Below are 20,001 nucleotides of genomic sequence, written 5' to 3'. Positions count from 1 at the left end.
CGATAACTTTTCCACGCTCACATTTTTCCAAAGGACAGTGGCATAGAAGACTACCCTTTGTTAAAATTAGATCTGAATCTTCAAATTCATTCATTTTGCAGAGGAAGTTTTTGCTCTTCTCAGTAAAGGACATGTATCAAACTTAGATTACTTGCAAAACATATTTTATGCATAATGTACTTTAATAAAATCAAATTGTGAATACAGTGATTATCATTTTTTTCTTGTGTGTTTTTGATTCAAAATGATAATAATGTTTCTTATAATAAACTGTACAGTGGGTAGATGAGTGGTGGGAGATCTATATCTATAGGTATGAGCACATATATGAAGTACAATATTTAGAAATCTATAGCAATTTTATCTTTCCTTTCATCGTCACATGTACTATTAGGGCATAATATAAATAGAGATGCACCCAACTAGAACTCAGATCCTCAAACTCCTGAACTTCTTGGAAGTTCAGTGTTGGATTTGGATTCAAACTTTTCAGGACAGGTCTTACATACCAATACTCATCCTAATGTGAAGGGAGTTCCTTGTTTAAATCCCATGCACTTAGTTGCTGGTATAAATATCTAACAGTAAGAAGAAAAAAGAACTCACTTTGTAACAGGAACTGAGATGGCTTGAAGAAAGAGCCATTGACTACAGTAATGCAGATAAAGTCTCACAAACCAGAGTAAAACTATCAGCAGCATAATGAACCAGAAGTTCCAAGAACGCCACTGCGCCAGTCCCAGTTCTGAAAAAACTCCATACATCCCAAAATGGAAATGCTCTATGATTTTTCTGGAGACTTTCACTTCAGCAGCAGAGTGGCAACTGGAAATACATAAGAACAAAATAAACCAAAGTCACTCTGGAATGCATAATGAATAATTGTCGATGAAAGAAGATACACTGGAAACTTGCTGTGTGGATAAATTTGGGCAACCTCATTTTATCATTACCTTTGACTGATCACTACATCTAGATTAATAAAATTATGTGCTTGCTGCATTGGATATACACGTATACAAAAAACAATATGAAATTTTTACTCTGTGATGTACAGGCACCCTGTGAATAATGTCTGTCCCTTTCTCTTACGCACACACACACACACACACTCAACAGGAAAATATAGGCTCAGAGAGGTCACAGATGGAAAAGAACTGTTACCTTATCTGCTCCATTCCCCGCAAATGCAAGATATAGTCCCTCAGAGAGATAATGGATTAGATATTAAACTGTCACACCAGATTTAATCAAGCCTGTATTTTGATTTTATTTTTATTCCTTATAATTATGCTGCAGAAGCAGGCATTTTAGCAAACAGATTAGAGTTCCAGAAATTCAAGTCAAATGTAAAAACAAATACATTTTAAAATGTGGCAAATAAGAGCCAAAGTTCATTTAACAGGGAGAGATATTAGAAATTTTTTCTTAGGAAGTTAATTTCACATAATTGAAGTTCACATGTCATCTGCATATTGGGATTAATATTATGCCATGAAAACTACATAACCAGGTTTTTTTTAACAGCCCCTTCCCAAAAATAAAACAATTTTCTTGAGCCTTTTGCTTTTCTTTTGTTTACTAATTGCTCTCCAAGGAATTAATTATCAATTTCTTTTCTGACAAATTGATATCAGAACTATCATGCATATTTATTTCAATTCAATAAGTGAAGTAAAGTGTTTAGTGTAAAAAAAGTGCTGGCTGGTACTTCATTTAATAGACCAAAAATCCTTTTGAAACTAGCTGTCATGGGAAGGAGAAAATAGAAAGGAAGTTACACTATATAATACTCTGCTAGTCAGTGTGGTGTGATCTGCCCTTTAGTTAATGACTATGAATCTTCAAAGGGAAAAAAAGAAAGAAATCAGAAGCACAGATGCAGGCTTGGCATTATGTTTGCATGAAACTGGAAAATCTCAGCTGATTCAAAACAGAAAAGACAGTCGCTTCTTTGACCTTTTGAAACTTCTGCTATGCTTATCTCTGTTGATTTAAATGACTAAGCAGCTCAGATGCACAGCTCCAGAACCAAGTATGAGGTCATTATGCTCTTACCATCATTTGTATTGATGTAGTCCTTTAAACGTGCAAAAACATAAAGATCTTTTTGTGGAATAAAGTTTGCTGGCCTTTTTTTAAAGTCCATCATATGACTGAAGAACAAGAAACAGCAATAGTTGCACTGTGCACTTTTATATTCTAGTTTTTTACTGCTATTTTATTTTACATGACCTCTTCTCCATATGGACTACAGGTACAACTAGAAATGGGAAATCCTCAAAACATTCTGAATTTGGTTTTGGTTTGAGTAGGCCCCTAAAGTGTAGATGCTCTCCCAAGTTTACCCAAACACCTTGAGTCTGCAAAGTATAGCTAATGATCTGATGAAAACAAGTTCTCTCATGAGATTTTGGTTCTTCCTGCTTCTGATCAGACAAGAAATACTTTAACTGCAATTCTCTCATAGTATTTTAGCTAGTTTGGAAACAGAAGTATAAAGTAATGGCTAACATGTCTAAAAAGTTCATTCAGATTTGTTTCAAAGAATGATCTAAGGCTTAGGGACTGGAAGGATTTCCCATATTTTTTTAATATTGTTTTCTATCCATAAATAAAATCCAAATCAAACCTTGGGGAACAGGTGTCATATTTCACAGGAGAGTGTTCTTTTTCTGAAACTTAATTCCCTACATTAACATTGATTCCACTTCTCAACAAAATGACCTTTCTCTTGCTCATCCTTAAAATAATATTTTAATTATTTCAGCATTGTACAGTTTCATCAGCACCATTTCAGCTTTATTTTAATCTCTTGCTTGGCTATATATGGATGGTGTAACCATGCCTTCATGGGTCACAACTGAGAACATCAAATTCAGGTCACACTGCTGAGAAACAGGGCAAATATACCCAAAAATGCTAGTGACTATTTCCCCATAAGATATACCAAACCAGATAAAAAAGCAACTTTTTATCTAACCACACTAACAAGAAGTCATGTCAGCAATTTCCTGAGGAATTACAGTATTAATATCACCACCAAAAACAGTAGATTAAGAGATGAGTGATTCTTTACAACTAGTCTCATCAAATAAAAGGTTCTTTTGATCCCAAAGGAACAGACCTTCTCATAAGTCAATATAGAACTTAGTTCTTTACCCAGAATTTAGATAGTTGCCAATCTTGAAAAGAAAAGAAAAGAAAAGAAAAGAAAAGAAAAGAAAAGAAAAGAAAAGAAAAGAAAAGAAAAGAAAAGATTGGTCAATGGAATCAAATACATACAATAGGCTTGAAATAGTGATGTGGTAAACTATTGGCTTACGTCAAGTTTCTGGTTACTTCCAAATCATTGGAAGGACCTCAGTCCCCATTAGTATAAGTCCATAGTCCAGAAGTTTGAGTACTATGAGTAGGCTGGAGCAGGACAGAGGAAAAATGTAGATCATTCCAGGGCCTTTTCTAGCTTCTACAATGTGAAGGGAAATCCATTGTTTCAAACAAAACCCTAAGAACAGCTAGTGGAAAATCACAGGGAACAAGATGGGGTTTGATGTCACTTGGGCAAATCGCCTGATTTTACTGTGTCACAGCAGAAGCTATTAATTACTTCAGATGGTATGTCCACAGAAAAGTCCATTCAGTATAGATGGGCATCTCCTCTGGTCCATTCTCAGTTAAATGTTTTTTGATATGCTACTTAATTTTAACAATCCTTCCAAGACAAGGGCAAAGAGGTTAGGGTCACACATGCTATTCCAAAATCTCTCACCTGAGCTTCTGTAGGTTTTGGCCATTCAAGTGCACACATGTGCAGACCACTCTGAAAAAGTGCATGACATTCTGTCCTACAGATCTATATTTACCATACCATTAACTGGAGTCAACTTATAACCCCCTACATCATTCTTCTGATCACCTTACTCATTCAAATAGTTTACTATTCATGTGAGTATATGCTTATTAATCACAATCTTGCTATGAGTGAGAAAAAAAGAAACAAGTCACAACTATAAGTCATTTAGACCAGACACTTCACGGACTTGGGAATTTATACTAAAAAAGTATTATATTTTATGTGCTATAAAATCTGAAGACTATATTATATGTACCATATATACTCAACCATAAACTCATTCGTTCATAAACTGATTCCCCCAAATTAAAAAAAATTGTAAAAATCACAATGACCCATTCATAAGCCGACTCTATATTGATGGTTTGCAATCTTCTACTCTCAGCTAGACTAAGCCACTGGCATGACCTGACATTTTGTTTACCTGGAACATCTGCAGGTACAGAGCCTCTCAGCTCCCATTGGCTGCTGTTCATCGTTCCCAGCCAATGGGAGCTACAGGAAGCAAGGATATGCTAGCTGCCACTTCCTGCCACTCCTGTTGACCCAGAAAGAAAATACCAGCCACTGGGAGCAGTTTGCCCTGCTGGGGTGGGAACTGAAGTTTGCCCACCATGCCCAACTTAAAAAAAATTAAGCTAACTCCTGGTTTTAGATAAGGTAATGCAGCAGACCCAAATATCCCTGGAGATCAGTAAAAACCTTTGACATGCTACCACATAAACAATCTGGATGATCTTTAAGATTGGAGTACAGGCAGTCCCCGACTTACGCGGATCCGACTTATGTCGGATCCGCACTTACGAATGGGGCTTTCTCGCCCCGGAGCTCACAGGCAGCGATCTGCCACCTCGACCTCCGGGGCGAGAAAAGCTGCTCCCGGTGCCCCTGGTCTGCTGGAGACCATCTCCAGCAGACCAGGGGCACCGGGAGCGAAGCCGCAGCAGCGGCGCAGTCCCGCGCCTCTGAGGCTTTGCCAGAGCAAAGCCTCAGAGGCGCAGCACCCCGCTGCCACTGTGGCTTTGCTCCCCGTGTTCCTGGTCTGCTGGGGGGGGGGGCGCAGCTAGTGTGCCCCCCCCCCCAGCAGACCAGGCTTTTGTTGCCGGACCCTGGGGCAGAGCAGCTGGGGCACTGCCAGTTGGTCCCACAGCGCCGCTCTGGGCACTACTGGACCAACCCGGCAGCACCCGAGCTGCTCTGCCCTAGGCGTCCTGATTCAGCCGCTGCTGGTCAGTTTCAGCAGCGGCTGAATCAGGACGCCTGGGGCAGAGCAGCTGGGGTGCTGCTGGGTTGGTCCAGTAGCGCCGAGGAGCAGTGCTACTGGAGCAACCCAGCAGCACCCCAGCTGCTCTGCCCCAGGCGTCCTGATTCAGCCGCTGCTGAAACTGACCAACGCTGACTACAGGAAGCCCGAGGCAGAGTTGCTCTGCCCCAGGCTTCCTGGAATCAGCGCTGATCAGTTTCAGCAGCAGCTGACTTGGGGACGCCAGTTCTTAAGTTGAATCTGGCTGACTTGGGGACTTGGGGTTCTTAAGTATGTAAGTCAGAACTGGCGGTCAGTTTCAGCAGCAGCTGAATGTGGACGCCAGTTCCGACTTACATACAGATTCAACTTAAGAACAAACCTACGGTCCCTATCTTGTACGTAACCCGGGGACTGCCTGTAATACAAATAGGATGATATTCAATAGTACAATTGGTCATGGTCTAATAATAACAATCTGTGCTACAATGTGCACAATTCCAGCTATGTGGAATACGTTGCTGGAGTTGACTTACCTTAAGCCGAGCTTGGCAGGGTACCCATAGCAGGAAGCTGATGCAGTATGTGGGTATATCTCACTTAATCATTTCCCTGGCACTGCAGGGGCCTTCAGCTCTGGTGCACCTCAGTCCTCCTATTTCCTTCCTGTGGCACACGGGCTGATGGTTGCGGAGACCAGCCTATACTCCACCCCTGCTCTACCGCAGGCCCGCACACACACACACACACCACTGTGTCCCTCTTCTCTTCCTTCCCACTTCCTGCTTTCACCCCTTTACGGCCATGTCCCTGAACCCCACTGCAGCAAATGACATTTGAGAAAAAAATCACTCTTCTAAAATTTCTTTCTAAAGAAAATGGAGCATGTTTTCCACTGGATGCCAGATTGTGAAGATTGGACATGCAGAAAGTACTTAATTACAAGCACTAAATTTGGGAATAAATAATGTTAGTCACGGGGTTTTTTTATATACGCTGAACTTTGTTAGGATATGTCTACACTAGCCCCCTAGTTTGAACTAGGGAGGCTAATGTAGGCATTCGAGGTTGCAAATGAAGCCTGGGATTTAAATATCCCAGGCTTTATTTGCATCTTCCCATCTAGGCACCATTTTTAAATTCTACTAGTCCGAAGTAACTGCCCACGGCTACACGCGGCAGTCAAACGTTAAGTCGAACTAAGTCCTTAGTTCGAGTTAACTGTTACACCTCGTGTATGAGGTGTAACAGTTAACTCGAACTAAGGGCTTAGTTCGAGTTAACGTTTGACTGCCGCGTGTAGCCGCGGGCAGTTAGTTCAGACTAAGGGGATTTAAAAATGGCACCCGGACGGGAAGATGCAAATAAAGCCCGGGATATTTAAATCCCGGGCTTCATTTGCAACTTTGAATGCCTACATTAGCCTCCCTAGTTCAAACTAGGGGGTTAGTGTAGACATACCCTTAGATATTTATTTACAAAAACTTTATAGTAAGGTCAAGTCAGATGTCCTGCTGAATGCATCAAATATTATGGAATACATGATGCAGCTCTTTTCTGTTGAACATTATCTTGATCAGTATTCCTAAGCTGTTTTTATATTTTAAATGTACTCTTAAGCCATCATAAAATAATCATTCCAGATTACTACATATTTAATGCACTGAAACAAAGACATGATTTTAAATTAGTCAGAGCAATTTAGTGTGTTCAAAACAAAGTTCGTCGCTTTTAGAAAAAGGAAACTCATTTATTTTGTGAGATCTCCATAACAATAGACAAGTTTATGAAATTTTGTTAAAAAATATGTTTCCATAGATTTTAAATATAACAGAAGTAAAGAAAGTAGCTGTCCAATGTGGCAAGCTCCCAGAGGGCAATGGCCATATGCTTCTGCATGGGGATGGTTTGTCTCAGTTGGGTATCCTGCTACTGCTACTGGAGCTACTGCTCCATCAGGAACCAGTTCAGGGTGGGGAAATCCACAGTCGGGGCTGTGCTTATACAAGAGTCCAAGGCTTTTCTGTCCCAGGACAGGGGAGAAAGTGGAGTAATGACTTGTGAGATGCAGACATAGAGAGGAGCCCCTGTAAGCAGTTTGCCGGACCAAGCAGACACCAGAAGTATCCACTTTCCCGCTATGCTCCTCAAAGTACTTCCTGGGGCTCTTAAGTCTGAGGCAAGCTCCATTCAACATGGACATGCTATTTTGGACTAATTTCTATGCTTCTCCATACTGAAGACATGGAAGTTCGAATTTGTAAAACTGGGTGCCCAGAAGTCAAATTTGGTAAATTCAAAATAAATTCTCTCCCAGTGTAGATATGGCTGAAGTGACTTGATTAAGTCTAACTGTCCTTGAACGCTCATTAATCTTGGTGTACATTTTCTAGTACTGTTGCTTTGAAAGTTGAGTCATAGTTCTTAAATATGTTTATTCATTCAATATTGCATGGGGGAAAGAATGAAGTGAAGAGTGTGAAACAAGTGCAAACAAGCATCTTACAATATTTTAGCTAATGATTCCAGTGAAAGTTTGCAGGTGAAGTGACAGTGACAGTTCTGGTAGATACAACTTCTAAGGCTATGTCTAGACTGCAAGCCTCTTTTGAAAGAGGCTTTTTCAAAAGTATCTTTCGAAAAAGCCTCTTTCGAAAAAGCGCGTCTAGACTACAATACGCGGATCAGAAAATCGATCCGCTTTTTTGAAAAAGAGCGTCCTGACTGCTGGACGCTCTTTCGAAATTAAAAGCCACCCGGAACCGCTTCTGCCAGGGCATGGGGGCAGCATTTCCTTCCGGGTGCTGCTGCCTGCCCTTTGCAGAGACGCGTGGTTAAAGGGACGCCCCTGAACACCCGTTGCTCTGCTTCTGCAGCTGACTTTGCTGTCCCTCTAGGATGTAAGCAAGGCATTGCAGTGCTGGTTTGGAGTGCTCAGCTTCCTGGGACACCCCAGCAGGTTTTTTGTTTGGAGGTTTTTCTGTTTTAGACCCGTTTTTTCGGCATGGAGCCAGAGCTGCCCCTGGGCAGGCGATGGCCCCACGCCATCATATTGCAAGTGTTGCTGCATCTGCATGACACAGTCATGAGGCTACTTCCCCATCTGGACCCAGACCAGAGGTAAGAAGGGATCGTCCGTCATGCAGCCCCACTGCCCTTGCCTCCAAACTTCTTTGTGGACAGGCGTGTTTGGAGGCTTGACACCAGCTCTGACTGGTGGGACAGGCTCATTATGCAGCTCTGGGATGACCAAGAGTGGCTACGCAACTTCCGGATGCGAAAGACCACTTTCCAGGAGCTGTGTACCTGGTTCGCCCCTGCTCTGCAACGGCAAGACACCCACCTGTGGCCCGCTATCCCCGTGGAAAAGAGGGTCGCCATTGCCCTCTGGAAGCTGGCAACCCCCGACAGCTGCCGCTCCGTGGGACACCAATTTGGAGTGGGCAGGTCTACTGTTGGATACATCCTGATGGAGGTAAGTCATTGTCTGGGGACAGTCACAGTTTGGGGTGGGGGGAAGGGAGACTGTCAGGAAGGGCAAAGTGGAGTGTGAGTGGGAGGGAGCTCCTCCACTCACCCTGAATTGTTGGGAGGGAGTTCTGAGGAGGGGATTCCCGGGGTGTTTGAGAGGGAAGGTGGGTGGTGGGTTCTCCTCCTAAGAGATAAGGCACCCCTTCTAACATTTTGTTGTCTGTCTCTTTCTGCAGGTGGTAAGGGCCATCAATTCAGAGCTGCTCAACAGGCTCGTCTGTTTAGCAGATCTGGACAGCGTCATGGCCAGCTTTGCTGCCCTTGGCTTCCCGAATTGTGGAGGAGCGCTCGATGGGACACACATTCCAATCCGTGCACCGCCCCATCGAGCAGCCCAATTTATTAACAGAAAGGCTACTTTTCTATGGTCCTCCAGGCCATGGTCGACCATCGTGGCCAGTTTTCTGACATTTGTGTTGGGTGGTCAGGGAGGGCACATGATGCCCGCATCTTCAGGAACTCGTACCTCTACCGGAGGCTTCAGGAAGGAACATTTTTCCCGCATCACGAGTTTGCGGTTGGGGATGTGCACATGCCGGTGTGCATAGTGGCTGATGCCGCCTACCCCCTGATGCCGTGGCTGATGAAGCCCTACACCAGCCACCTGGATGCGAGCAAGGAGCAGTTTAATGCTCACCTTAACTGGGCTCGCAACCAGGTGGAATGTGCGTTTGGACATTTAAAAAGCAGATTCTGGTGCTTGCTCACACGCCTAGACATGGGGGAGAGCAACATCCCTGAGGTGGTGGCCGCGTGTTGCGTTCTCCATAACCTGGTGGAGAGGAAAGGGGAGGCCTTCCTACCAGGGTGGGGTACAGGTGCTGATGGTCAGGAGAGGCACTTTGCCCAGCCCCGGACAGCTGCCATCCGCCAGGCTCACCGGTCTGCTGTTTGCATACGGGAGGCCCTATGGGAGCAATTCTCAATTGGAGGCCACTGACTCTACTGAGGGGCTTCTGCCTGGGGACTGGGGACTGGGCCCTGGCCCAATAGAAGCTTCCCTCCACAACCCATCTCCTGACTCTGTTTGGAGAAATAATAAACACCAGAGTTTGTCTCAAAATAATAAGTTCTGTTTTATTTTTTTAAATATCACTCACTGGAAAATAGTATAACTGTAGCAAACATAAAAAAGCTTTTGTTCATTTTTGATGTAGAAAATATACTTTCATGCCAAACTATGTACAATAAACATTTTGTTTAACACATTCCTTGTCATTTAACTGGGGTGATGGGGGTGCTTGAAACCTGGAGGGGGGAAGGGGACTTGAAACCTGGAGTGGGGAAGGGGACTTGAAACCTGGAGGGGGGAAGGGGATCAGGTTGCATGGTGCTTGCCTGATCTCAGTCTCCTGATTGGGCCTCGTATTTGGGGTCCACCATGGCCACGGGATCGGGTGGTGCGCCTGTCGGTTGGCTGGATAACAGCGGGTAGGTGCTCTTGGGACTAGGAGGCCTGGGGGAGAGGAGGGCCAGGGGGAGAGAGGGGCTGGGGAACTGGGGGTCCTGGGGGAGAGGGAGGTCCAAGGGGGGAAAGGGATGCTGCTGTGGAAGGGGGGTTTCGTGGGGCAGGGTCATGGGGTGCTGGAGGAGCAGGACCAAGCACAGGAGCAGGCAAGCCGCAGACCTCTCTAAGAGTGGCACTCAGGGACGTGCGCTGCTGGACCAGCTCCTCCATCAGCTGGTCATGCCACCAATCCTCTGCCCTCTCTCGCAGGATGGTGTTGAGCTCCTGCACGGCCTCCACATGCTGCCTCAGGATGTCCGCAGACACACGCCTGTGTCTGCGGCTCCCATGTCCCCGAGATGGAGGTGGGGCTAGGGTGCTGCGGCCCTCTTGCACGGCTGGTCCGGCTGTGGAGGAAAAGAGGAAGACACAATCAGTCATAAAAAACTGTACTATGTAGCACTTAAAATACTAACAGGATGGTTTATTAGGGGATGAGCTTTTGGGGGCCAGACCCACTTCCTCAGATCAGAGTAACACGGCTACATTTCTATCACAATCAGTCATGTGTGCAACAGCTGTCCAAAAGGGCATGCCCTCTCCTTGAGACAGGGGAATCAGACATTCTGAAGGTAACACTGTGTGTGACCTGGGCATCAGCCTGAGCATTACAGGTTTCCCTTGTGCATCACCCACTGTGCACCCACCTACCTTCCCCCTCCCCCGGGTGTTACACATCCTCACTGCACTCACCTGCTGCTTCATCTCCGGCGTCAGATGACACCTGGGAGGCCTCTGGGGTCTGTGTGACTGGCTGCAGGGTGAGGGTCGCCGTCTCCTCACTGTCCTCCTCTGGCACCATGTCCCCATCTCCAGACTGCTCTGGGTCCTGCTCTGGCGCGTCCACCGCAGGGTCCGCCAAGCCCAACTGCACGAGACGCCGTGGTGTGCGTGCTTCACCACCACCACCCAGGATCTGGTCCAGCTCAGTATAATAGGGGCAGGAGTGGGGGGCTGCCCCAGAACGGGAGCTATCCTCCCTGGCCTTCACATACCCTTGGCACAGCTCCTTAACTTTGGAGCGCACCTGGTCCTGGGTGCGGGAGTAGTGTCCTTTCTGGGCCAGGGCCTCTGCCATGCGGCCATAAATGTCCGCATTTCGCTGCCTGCTTTTTAGGGCTTGTAAGGCCTCCTCCTCTCCCCAGAGCTCGAGAAGGGTCTTGAGCTCTGGCCCAGACCATGATGGTGCCCGACATTTGGAGCCCCTGGTTGGGTCCCCAGAAGGCTCTCTAGAAGGGCCAGGATGGTCTTAGGGCTGGGACATGCTGCACTTAACCAGCCGTGTGCTCTGGCTGCTTTGCTGCCACAAGTGGCTGTGAGGGTGCCTGTCCCTTTAAGAAATGGCTGCAGACAGGAACCAGAGACATGCAAGGCATGCCCCAGATTGTCCACCAGGGCTTCTTCCTGGAGGCCATTATTTTCGAAAAAATGGCCTCCCCGCGTCCACACTCATTTTCGACAGATCTCCTCTGGCCTGTCGGTTGGATCTCCGTTGAAAAAGGCGTTCTTCCTCATGCAATGAGGTTTACCGCCGTCGAAAGAAAAGCCACTTTCTTTCGATTTAATTTCGAAAGAACATGGCTGCAGTCTAGATGCAGGTGAAGTTTTTTCGAAAAAAGGCTACTTTTTTCGAAAAAATCCCTGAGTCTGGACACAACCTAAGAGATGAAAGTTTGCTTCAGGGAAAAGAGTATGAGGTTCCGTGACTATCCAATAAATACACCCACCATAGAAAAATAAGAGTGTAGGAGAGCAATACCACAAATAAACAATGTGATCAGGCTGACACATAAATTCTTTGGCCATTTCATTTTGCCTCCTTTTTTGTAATTAATTACCCTTGCCTATTCATTATTTTTTCATATGAATGTACATTTTTCCATGTGTACCAGGGCATGAACATATGTTGCTTATTTGCAAAAGACTATTCAATATTTGTCAAATGCTATCTTTCTTTTCTAAAACTAAAAATGAAAGAAAACTTTCAATTACCAATCAGGAAACAGAAAAAAATACCATGTGATTAATTTAATACTTATATGTCACTACAGTTTGAATCTCTCTTGTCCAGGGGCTCTCTGGTCCGGCAACATCCATGGACCAGAGATCCCTGAAACAGAAAGCCCCAGCGGCTGGGAGTGGGCCCATCTGGGAGTCTGGTGGCAGAGAGGCTGGGAGCCCGGAGCCTGACCAGGGCTGAGAGAGCAGAATTGGTCTGGCAGCTGGGAAACTGGTGTCTGGGAGCTGAGGTCAAAGAGAACATTTTTGTAACACCTCAAAAAATCATGAACTTGTCTATGTACTACATAAAGAGCTGTTCAGAATATAACACACATTGATACTATTATATTTAAAATAGCATTAAATATGATCAAGAAGAGGCATCTTATCAGGTCTATATAAACATATTTAAATTGCGATGAAATCATGGCAAACAGAGATAGAGCCATTGTTAACAACAAATCCTTAATTACAAAAAAAACCTCCTTATAAACACCACTAAAACTTTGGGGAAAATATCCTTATAATTTAGCAAATTAAAAGGCATTACATAATAATATTAAGTTTATTGACTGATTGATTGATTTTCAATTTTATACCGTGTTGTTATATTTAGAATGTAATTTGTGTTGCTGGTTCTGGAGAAAATCGAGACATTAAAGAACTAATTTAATTCCTTTTGAGCTCATTTTGATTCCAAACTATTTCTTTTAAAATGTCCCAGCGCTGCAGAATCTGACTTGAAATCCACCTTGAACTATGTGCACTTTGACTAACTCTCTCCCCAAGGCAAAATGATCCCGTATTCAGCAGGGCTTTATCCCAGTCTTCTAAAGGACTTACACAGAATATACCTGATATAACTGGACCAGAATGTCAACCATGATAGAAATTATGATCAAGACAAGGAGGATACATAATGAGAACCTTATCTATTTGTCTATATTAGTAGAGAGTACCTTTAGGGGGTTGTTTACAGAAGTCAGGTCTCCTGCATTTAAGAAAATGCATAAGTCCTTGTGCAGCATTCTCTTTGTTTGCTTGTTATATTACATGTCATAATGGATACCAACTGTGTTTAAGGTGTTCAAATAGTATTATAATAGGCTGCTCGGCTGCCTTTGGAATGTGGCTTTACAAATTTTCTTTCAACAGAAAGACATAATTTTAGTCTTCTGTTTCCACTGTATTACATAGAAATTTTAAAATTACCACAGCTATTACCTATGAAATAAATGTACAATCACTAGCTGAACAGGGGATTCTGTTAGAAACAATAATATTCAGCTTCTTTTCCTCTAGTGCCCACAATTACCTCGATAGCCCAGCAAGACTAATACAGGTTTCTCTTTTTGTGCATGTCAGCTGTTGATCTAGTGGCATGTTCCTTCATCTCATATTTCCCTCCCAACACTTACTATTGAAAAGCAAATCTTTTTTGTATAGTGTGACAATAACCTGAAGCCTGCTGCTTATTACAGCACAGCATTTGGAGGGAATTTCCAACTCACTAGCAATGTCAGAAAACAAGCCCAAGTGAGGCATACATTATTATCTTCTTTGTGGAAACATTATTTTGTGACCATGAAAATGTAAAAAAGCTAACCTGTTGACTATGTTTAATGTCTGTTGGATAAAATTGGGTTCCGAGTTTATGTTGCACTTTGAGGCTATTTCCTCATGCGAATAATAAAAAAAAATGGTTGTGTCTTCTTCCCCTCCCCCCTTTATTCTCCCACACTTTCAGGTGCAGAGGACAGCCACTAGTTTCTGTCATTTATTTCTGTCTTATGTTGGTTTGTTCTGGCTACTGAGGGCACTTAAGAGAAGATTGGCACTCTAGAGGTTGATCTTCTAGTTTTCAATTTAGCAGGTCTAGTATAGACCTGTAAATCGAATGCTGAGGACAGCCCCTGCCAGAGTCTAGTACACTTCCTCCTAGGAAGAGTAAGGCTAGCTGGTGGGATCATGTGCTCCAGATGGCCTCCCACTGTGTGGACACTCCCATGTCTTGGCTTAAGGTAAGCTTACTCCAGCTACACAATTGGCATAGCTGGAGTTATGTACCTGAAGCTAACCTTCCTGGTCTAGTGTAGACCATGCCTGAGTGTCTTGTTCATGGATTTGGCTTCTTTCTCTATGGTTCTATGTAATATTTCTTTACATCATCCTCTTCTCTTTCCACACACAATTCATACTGTCACTTGATATAGAAGTCATATTGGGTAGAATCCTTAGAGCATGTCCTAAATAAGAGTTGTGCTTACATTACTTTTTAGCAGAGCCAAAGTGCAAAACAAATTCAAGATGAAAAAAAGCTCATGGGACAGAGAAACAGATGGATCTTTGGGGCAGGAAAAAGGAGACAGAAGCCTATTGGCAAGTCACTGAAAGAAAGAGGGTGTACCTCATGTTTGCGCTTGATAAAATTATCCCTTTTCTGAATTTATGCCAACTTCATAAGTTGGATAGGGCTCAGAGCTGGGCAAAGGTTAAAGCTGGTCTTATGTTTGCAAGACTAGTTTAGCCTGCCCTAATGATTGTGCCTTTCTTGACTGTGAAGAGCATTAGAAAGTGAGACATTTTTGTCCCCTCCAGCAAAGAGACAGCATAACTCAAGAGAAACAAGGAAGCTAGGTTTAATAAAGTTCCTGCTGTGGTTATTAGTATTAAGGGCTAGGGGTTGTCAATCAAAGATGACAAGGTTAACGAAGGGACAACCTCACAGGTGTGCAAAGGCAGTGCTTGAAAAGAACAAATTACTTTAAAAAATGCAGATATACATGCAAGTTTTATGCTTTGATTCATAGCCCAATGAAATTAATGTTAGTTCATTGGTTTCAATTATTTTGTATCAGGCTCCTCATGCAGAGTTTTAGGATTCAGAAAGAAAAACAGGAGCTGGTACGGAAGTGAAGCGCTTGCCTGTTTAAAGTCATAAAATACTTAAATATAGCTATGGAACTATACATTTGCCAATTCTAGCCAAAAGAAAATTTTGCATAAGGGTATAAAAGGAGTTTAGAATACTGATAAACATGCCATTTAGCTAGTTCCTGCAATTCAGAGAAAGAGATTGGCTAGATTACCCATCTGCAATAAAGTTAGCATCATGAGCGAACATCTAAAGATGACTCAATCCTGAGTGTGCGTCATGTGTACATCCATATATATATATATATATATATATATAATACAAAATATATAAAATAAATAAGCAAACAAACATCACTTTTTCCAAAGAAGTTTTTAGACTGAAACCTTACAAGTGGAATGATCACTGGAAAGCTGAATAACTGCAGGTGGCAAAGTAAAAAAGCTTTTTTTTGCCCAACTGCATCTGAGAAACTGTGATGGTGATTTCATTTATCCTGCAAACTTTTATTTTTACGTGTGTTTGTGTGTATGAGTGAGTGAGAGAAAGAAAGAGCAAATAGTAGAGCTTTTTGAAAATTGGTGGGTTGATTAAGCTGAAGTTTATGTTAAAAACATTTGCTTTATCTGGATAATTTGACTTTTTGTAAAAAAAAAACCAACCAAACAAAAAAACAAAACAAAAAACAGGCACTCAAAAATGACATAGACGTAGTCCAGGAAAGAGGTCTTGCACACTGAAGAGAAAGAGGGAATGAAACACTTGAACTAAAGCTTCCATGATGTGCTGCAGAGGCATATCTGAATATAATTTTGGGGAATTGATTTCTCCCCTGTAAGATCACAAGTTTCAGCAAAAAAAATGACTGTTTTCCTGATCAGCTTTAAAACATTTAAACCCAAATAATGGTTTAAAAAAATTATGCAGTGTTGTAGCCCTATGGGTCCCAGGATAATAGAGCAAAGCGTGAGGTAATACCTTTTATTGGATCCGCTGTTGGTGAGAGAGTCACAAGCATTCAGGCTACATGGAACTCTCCCTCGGGTCTTGGGTAGGTATTACCTCACTCACCTTTTCTCCGAAATTTGTTAAAGACATCTAAATAATAACAGAAGGTGAAAGTTTGGTCCCATTGCCCCAAATCTATGGGATTTCTGCCATTAACTTGACTTGAGCCAGGATTTTACCCAAAGTAGCATTGGCCATTTCTGTTATTTAGAGATTAAAGCTACACTACGCACTGCTGCCTGTGGCTGGGACTGTACCTGTCACCAGGCCCCTCCTTAGGCATTCACAGAATATGCAGCTGTGCAGGGCACCACTAAATTTGAGGCACTACTGTGCCCCAAATTAGACAGTGTCCTATGTTGCACATGCCTTGAGCTAGTACTGCCCTTGGCCAGCACTAGCAGCCTCAGTCCCCTGGTCCCCCAGCCCCTGCTCAGTGTCTTGGGCCAGGCTGCCCAATTTCCTGGCCTCTCAGCCCCTGGCTCCACCTCACAGCCCCAGTGGCCCAATTCTTCAGTCCTCTGGCCTCTGCAGCCCAGTTCCCTACTCCCTCAGCCACTGCTCTGCCCCCTGCAGCCCCCTGCACAAACCCTCAGTCCTCCGACCCCTCCCCTGCCTGCTCCACCCCCTGGCCCCACCAGCCAAATCTCTCAGCCCTCTGGCCCCTGCTCTGACTGCCTCCCATCCCAGATGGTCCAAACCTCTGCCCCCCTGCTTTGCTTCCCGACCTCAGTGATCCAATCTCCAGCTCCCCCACCCTCTGCTTTGACTGTACCCCGGTTCTATTGGTCTCAATCCCTGGCCCTCTACTCCACCTACCAGAACCTTCAGCCCCTGTTCCCAACCCCCAGTTTCCCCTCTCAGTTTGTATCTCTGTTGGGATGCACCACTGCCCCTTCCTCCAGCTCCCCCACCATCCTCCATACCCTGTTCCAGCTGAGTTGCTGCCCCGGTCCCTGGTGGTGGATGGGTGATGCAGGTGTTCGGGCTGCATAGGGCACCCAAAGTCATAAGGATGGTGCTGCCTGTAGTGAAAAGCAGGCCATGGCCACACTGTGATGTGCAGCATAGCCACACATGTCAACGAAAGGCTCTTGGGTAGAGGGGAGGAAGTAGGGAAAGAGCTAAGCAGCCTTTCCATACTTTCTTCCTGTAGCCAGAGCTTCTCCCCGTGGAACATAAATGCTCAGCATCAGGGAGCTGGCAGAGCCTTTCCCCATGGCTGGAGTCTTTTCCTATTGCAAGAAAAGGTTCTGGCAGTGGGAGGCAGCCTTTTACTATTCAGATGCCTCCCTGTCAGATCCTTTTCTTGGTGAGGGAGTCTTTTCCTGAGGAGGGGAGGCAGCAAGGCCTACATGCTTGGAAAAAACTAAGGCATGGATTGAGCTGTTTGACTTTCCCATTTCAGACACCAAGAAAGATCAACAACAATAATCAAGCAGTTGCTCCTACTCTTAAGAGGCTGCTCCTTCAAATGGTGATAGCTGTAGGACTATCACACTTGTGTCACCTGAGCTGGACTTCAGGTTGTAAAAGGAGGATGGAATCCTTATCTCCCTGCATCCTGTAAGGCCACAATATACCACAGCCACAGCAATAAAGGATCTGAAACTATGCACTGCTCTTCCATGATCCTGTCACTGCACAGCTTCTTACCATACCAAACCTGAGCTCATGCCTCTTTGAGTGTTCTCTCTATTTCTCGACCACCTCTAGTTCTGATACCAATTTTAATGGAATTCTCATTGCTTCCACAATTGCACCTCTCTGAGCTTGCTCTGAAGCCCTTTGATGTCTACAGAAAAACTCCCAATGGGCATTGGATCAACATTATCACTCCTGATTATTTCACATTTTAGTTGTTTATAGCCTTATAGGATCACATTGTCCCTGATTGGCACACTTTGTTTTAAAGATAGATTTACTCTGTTTCAGTTTTGTACAGTTTGCATATTTGTCCAGCAGACCCTGGTGTTGCATTGTTTGTGTACGATATTTATTTGGATTATTTTTTGTAATGGTACCTAAGTATTAAACATGTTAACAAAGTGTTAAAAGTTGCATAGCTACATAGATTGCTCTTTTTCCCAGTGAGTCAATAGGAACTTTCTGCTGACTTCAGGGGGAGCATGTTTATAAGGACAAAAAACACAAAAAGTGAGACAATGCAAAAGTTAAGGGTTGAGGTTTTTCAAAGAAGTTTCAGGGATTTGGCTATTCAACTACAATTAAAATTAACAGGAGTTACGTGGATTAATCACCTAGACTGCACTGAAAATCTCTATCAAGGCTTCAATAGCATTGTTAACTCACAGGCATGTAGTATTTTCTGTTCCTGTCTTTCTTGTTTAACACACAACTTTTAGGTCATTCTTTACCTCCTAAAAAATTTAGCATAAAACTTTAAAAATGTTTAATACATCTGATCTCACATAGCTGGGAAAGCCTTAATTTTGGCATGTTCTGTCTTCTTTGTGATTTTTAACTGTGCAGGCATTACATTAACAAATTTTGTTACTTTCAATGTAATTTCTATCAAACCAAGAAGGCAAATCACCATTCATCATTTTAAAGAAGAATATTTTGGAAAGGTTTTTTTTAAGCTGACACTAGCTGTCATGGCAAAATGTATCATATATAAAGATTTTAATATATTTGTCTTATCCTCAGATACAACCTAATAGATTTCACTAGAGGGTTTAAAGAAGGATAGGAAAGGTTACACAGACAGTTGTCTGTGGGCTGTACATTTTCTTCTCATATTTTGAGGCACATAGTAAATTCCAACAGTGAGTGCTGGGACATAAAAGAGGAGTACAATCACTCTGTGATTTAGATGGTTGTTTGTGAATCTTGAACTGTACTACTGTACAAGTCAAGAGCTGTTAAGAGAACAAAGTAGGTGAAATAATATCTTTTATTGGACCAACTTCTTGTGCTGAGAGAGACAAGCTTTCAAGCCACACAGTGATTTTCTTCAAGTCACTGCATACAAGAGTTGTTAAGGGCACTTCACGGAGGTCAACTGATTTCAGAGTTTCCATGGCAGATGAAAGATAGTGTCTGAGACTTTTCTTTTGTTTTATCCTTCTTTTTGGACAGCAGGTAGAATCTGAGGAAACTGGAATTGTATAATCTTGAGGACAGGTACACATATTGTGAGATAACATAGTTAGCATTGTGTTAAGTATCAGAGGGGTAGCTGTCTTAGTCTGAATCTGCAAAAGTGGCAAGGAGTCCTATGACACCTTATAGACTAACTGAAGTGTAGGAGCATAAGCTTTCGTGGGCAAAGACCCACTTCGTCAGATGCATGTAGTGGAAATTTCCAGAGGCAGGTATAAATATGCAGGCCAGAATCAGGCTGGAGATGACGAGGTGGATCCAATCAAGGAGGATGAGGCCCACTTCTAGTAAAGAGAAACTGCTGAGCTACAGTCCATCTTCAAGTTTGACACAATCAACTCGGCATTAAACAAAGACTGTGAATGGCTCGCTAACTACAAAAGCAGCTTCTGCTCTCTTGGAATTCACACCTCCAGATCAGCTACTAGAAGTGGGCCTCATCCTCCTTGATTGGATCCACCTCGTCATCTCCAGCCTGATTCAGACCTGCATATTTATAGCTGCCTCTGGAAATTTCCACTACATGCATCTGACGAAGTGGGTCTTTGCCCACGAAAGCTTATGCTCCTACACTTCAGTTAGTTTATAAGATGCCACAGGACTCCTCGCTGCTTTTACAGTTAGCATTGTGGAACAAGCTGATATCATGGAAAATGGTGAATTCTTATACTTTTTTTTCTCATAACAAAGCATTAACAATTTGGCATTAAACAAAATGTCTATAAATGGCCTTTGATCAGAAAGATATGGGGTAATTCATGTGATTATTGTCAATAGTACAAATTAATTCAGTGCCAATCACCAGAGCATGCTTGTCAAAAGAAGGGTGAACATTTTCAGCATGGTATGAGGAA

At 43.4% G+C, this 20,001-nt stretch overlaps 1 protein-coding gene across 1 annotated transcript in view; it reads right to left on the bottom strand.

Annotated features, from left to right (window-relative positions):
- The window catches only part of LOC102458814 (uncharacterized), a 492,720-nt gene that overhangs the window by 81,541 nt on the left and 391,178 nt on the right, over window positions 1-20,001 (bottom strand). Inside the window, exons 19-21 of the mRNA XM_075919824.1 lie at window positions 2,059-2,156; window positions 954-972; window positions 607-825 (exon numbers count right to left, since the gene is read on the bottom strand). Of these exons, the coding sequence (XP_075775939.1) occupies window positions 607-825; window positions 954-972; window positions 2,059-2,156 (336 nt within the window). The remainder of the gene's footprint in view (window positions 1-606; window positions 826-953; window positions 973-2,058; window positions 2,157-20,001) is intronic.

Source organism: Pelodiscus sinensis, chromosome 2, assembly GCF_049634645.1.
Source record: "Pelodiscus sinensis isolate JC-2024 chromosome 2, ASM4963464v1, whole genome shotgun sequence".
NCBI classification, from domain to species: Eukaryota; Metazoa; Chordata; order Testudines; family Trionychidae; genus Pelodiscus; species Pelodiscus sinensis.
The sequence above is the reverse complement of the archived record's forward strand: the minus strand, read 5'-3'. Positions and strand labels throughout refer to the sequence as shown.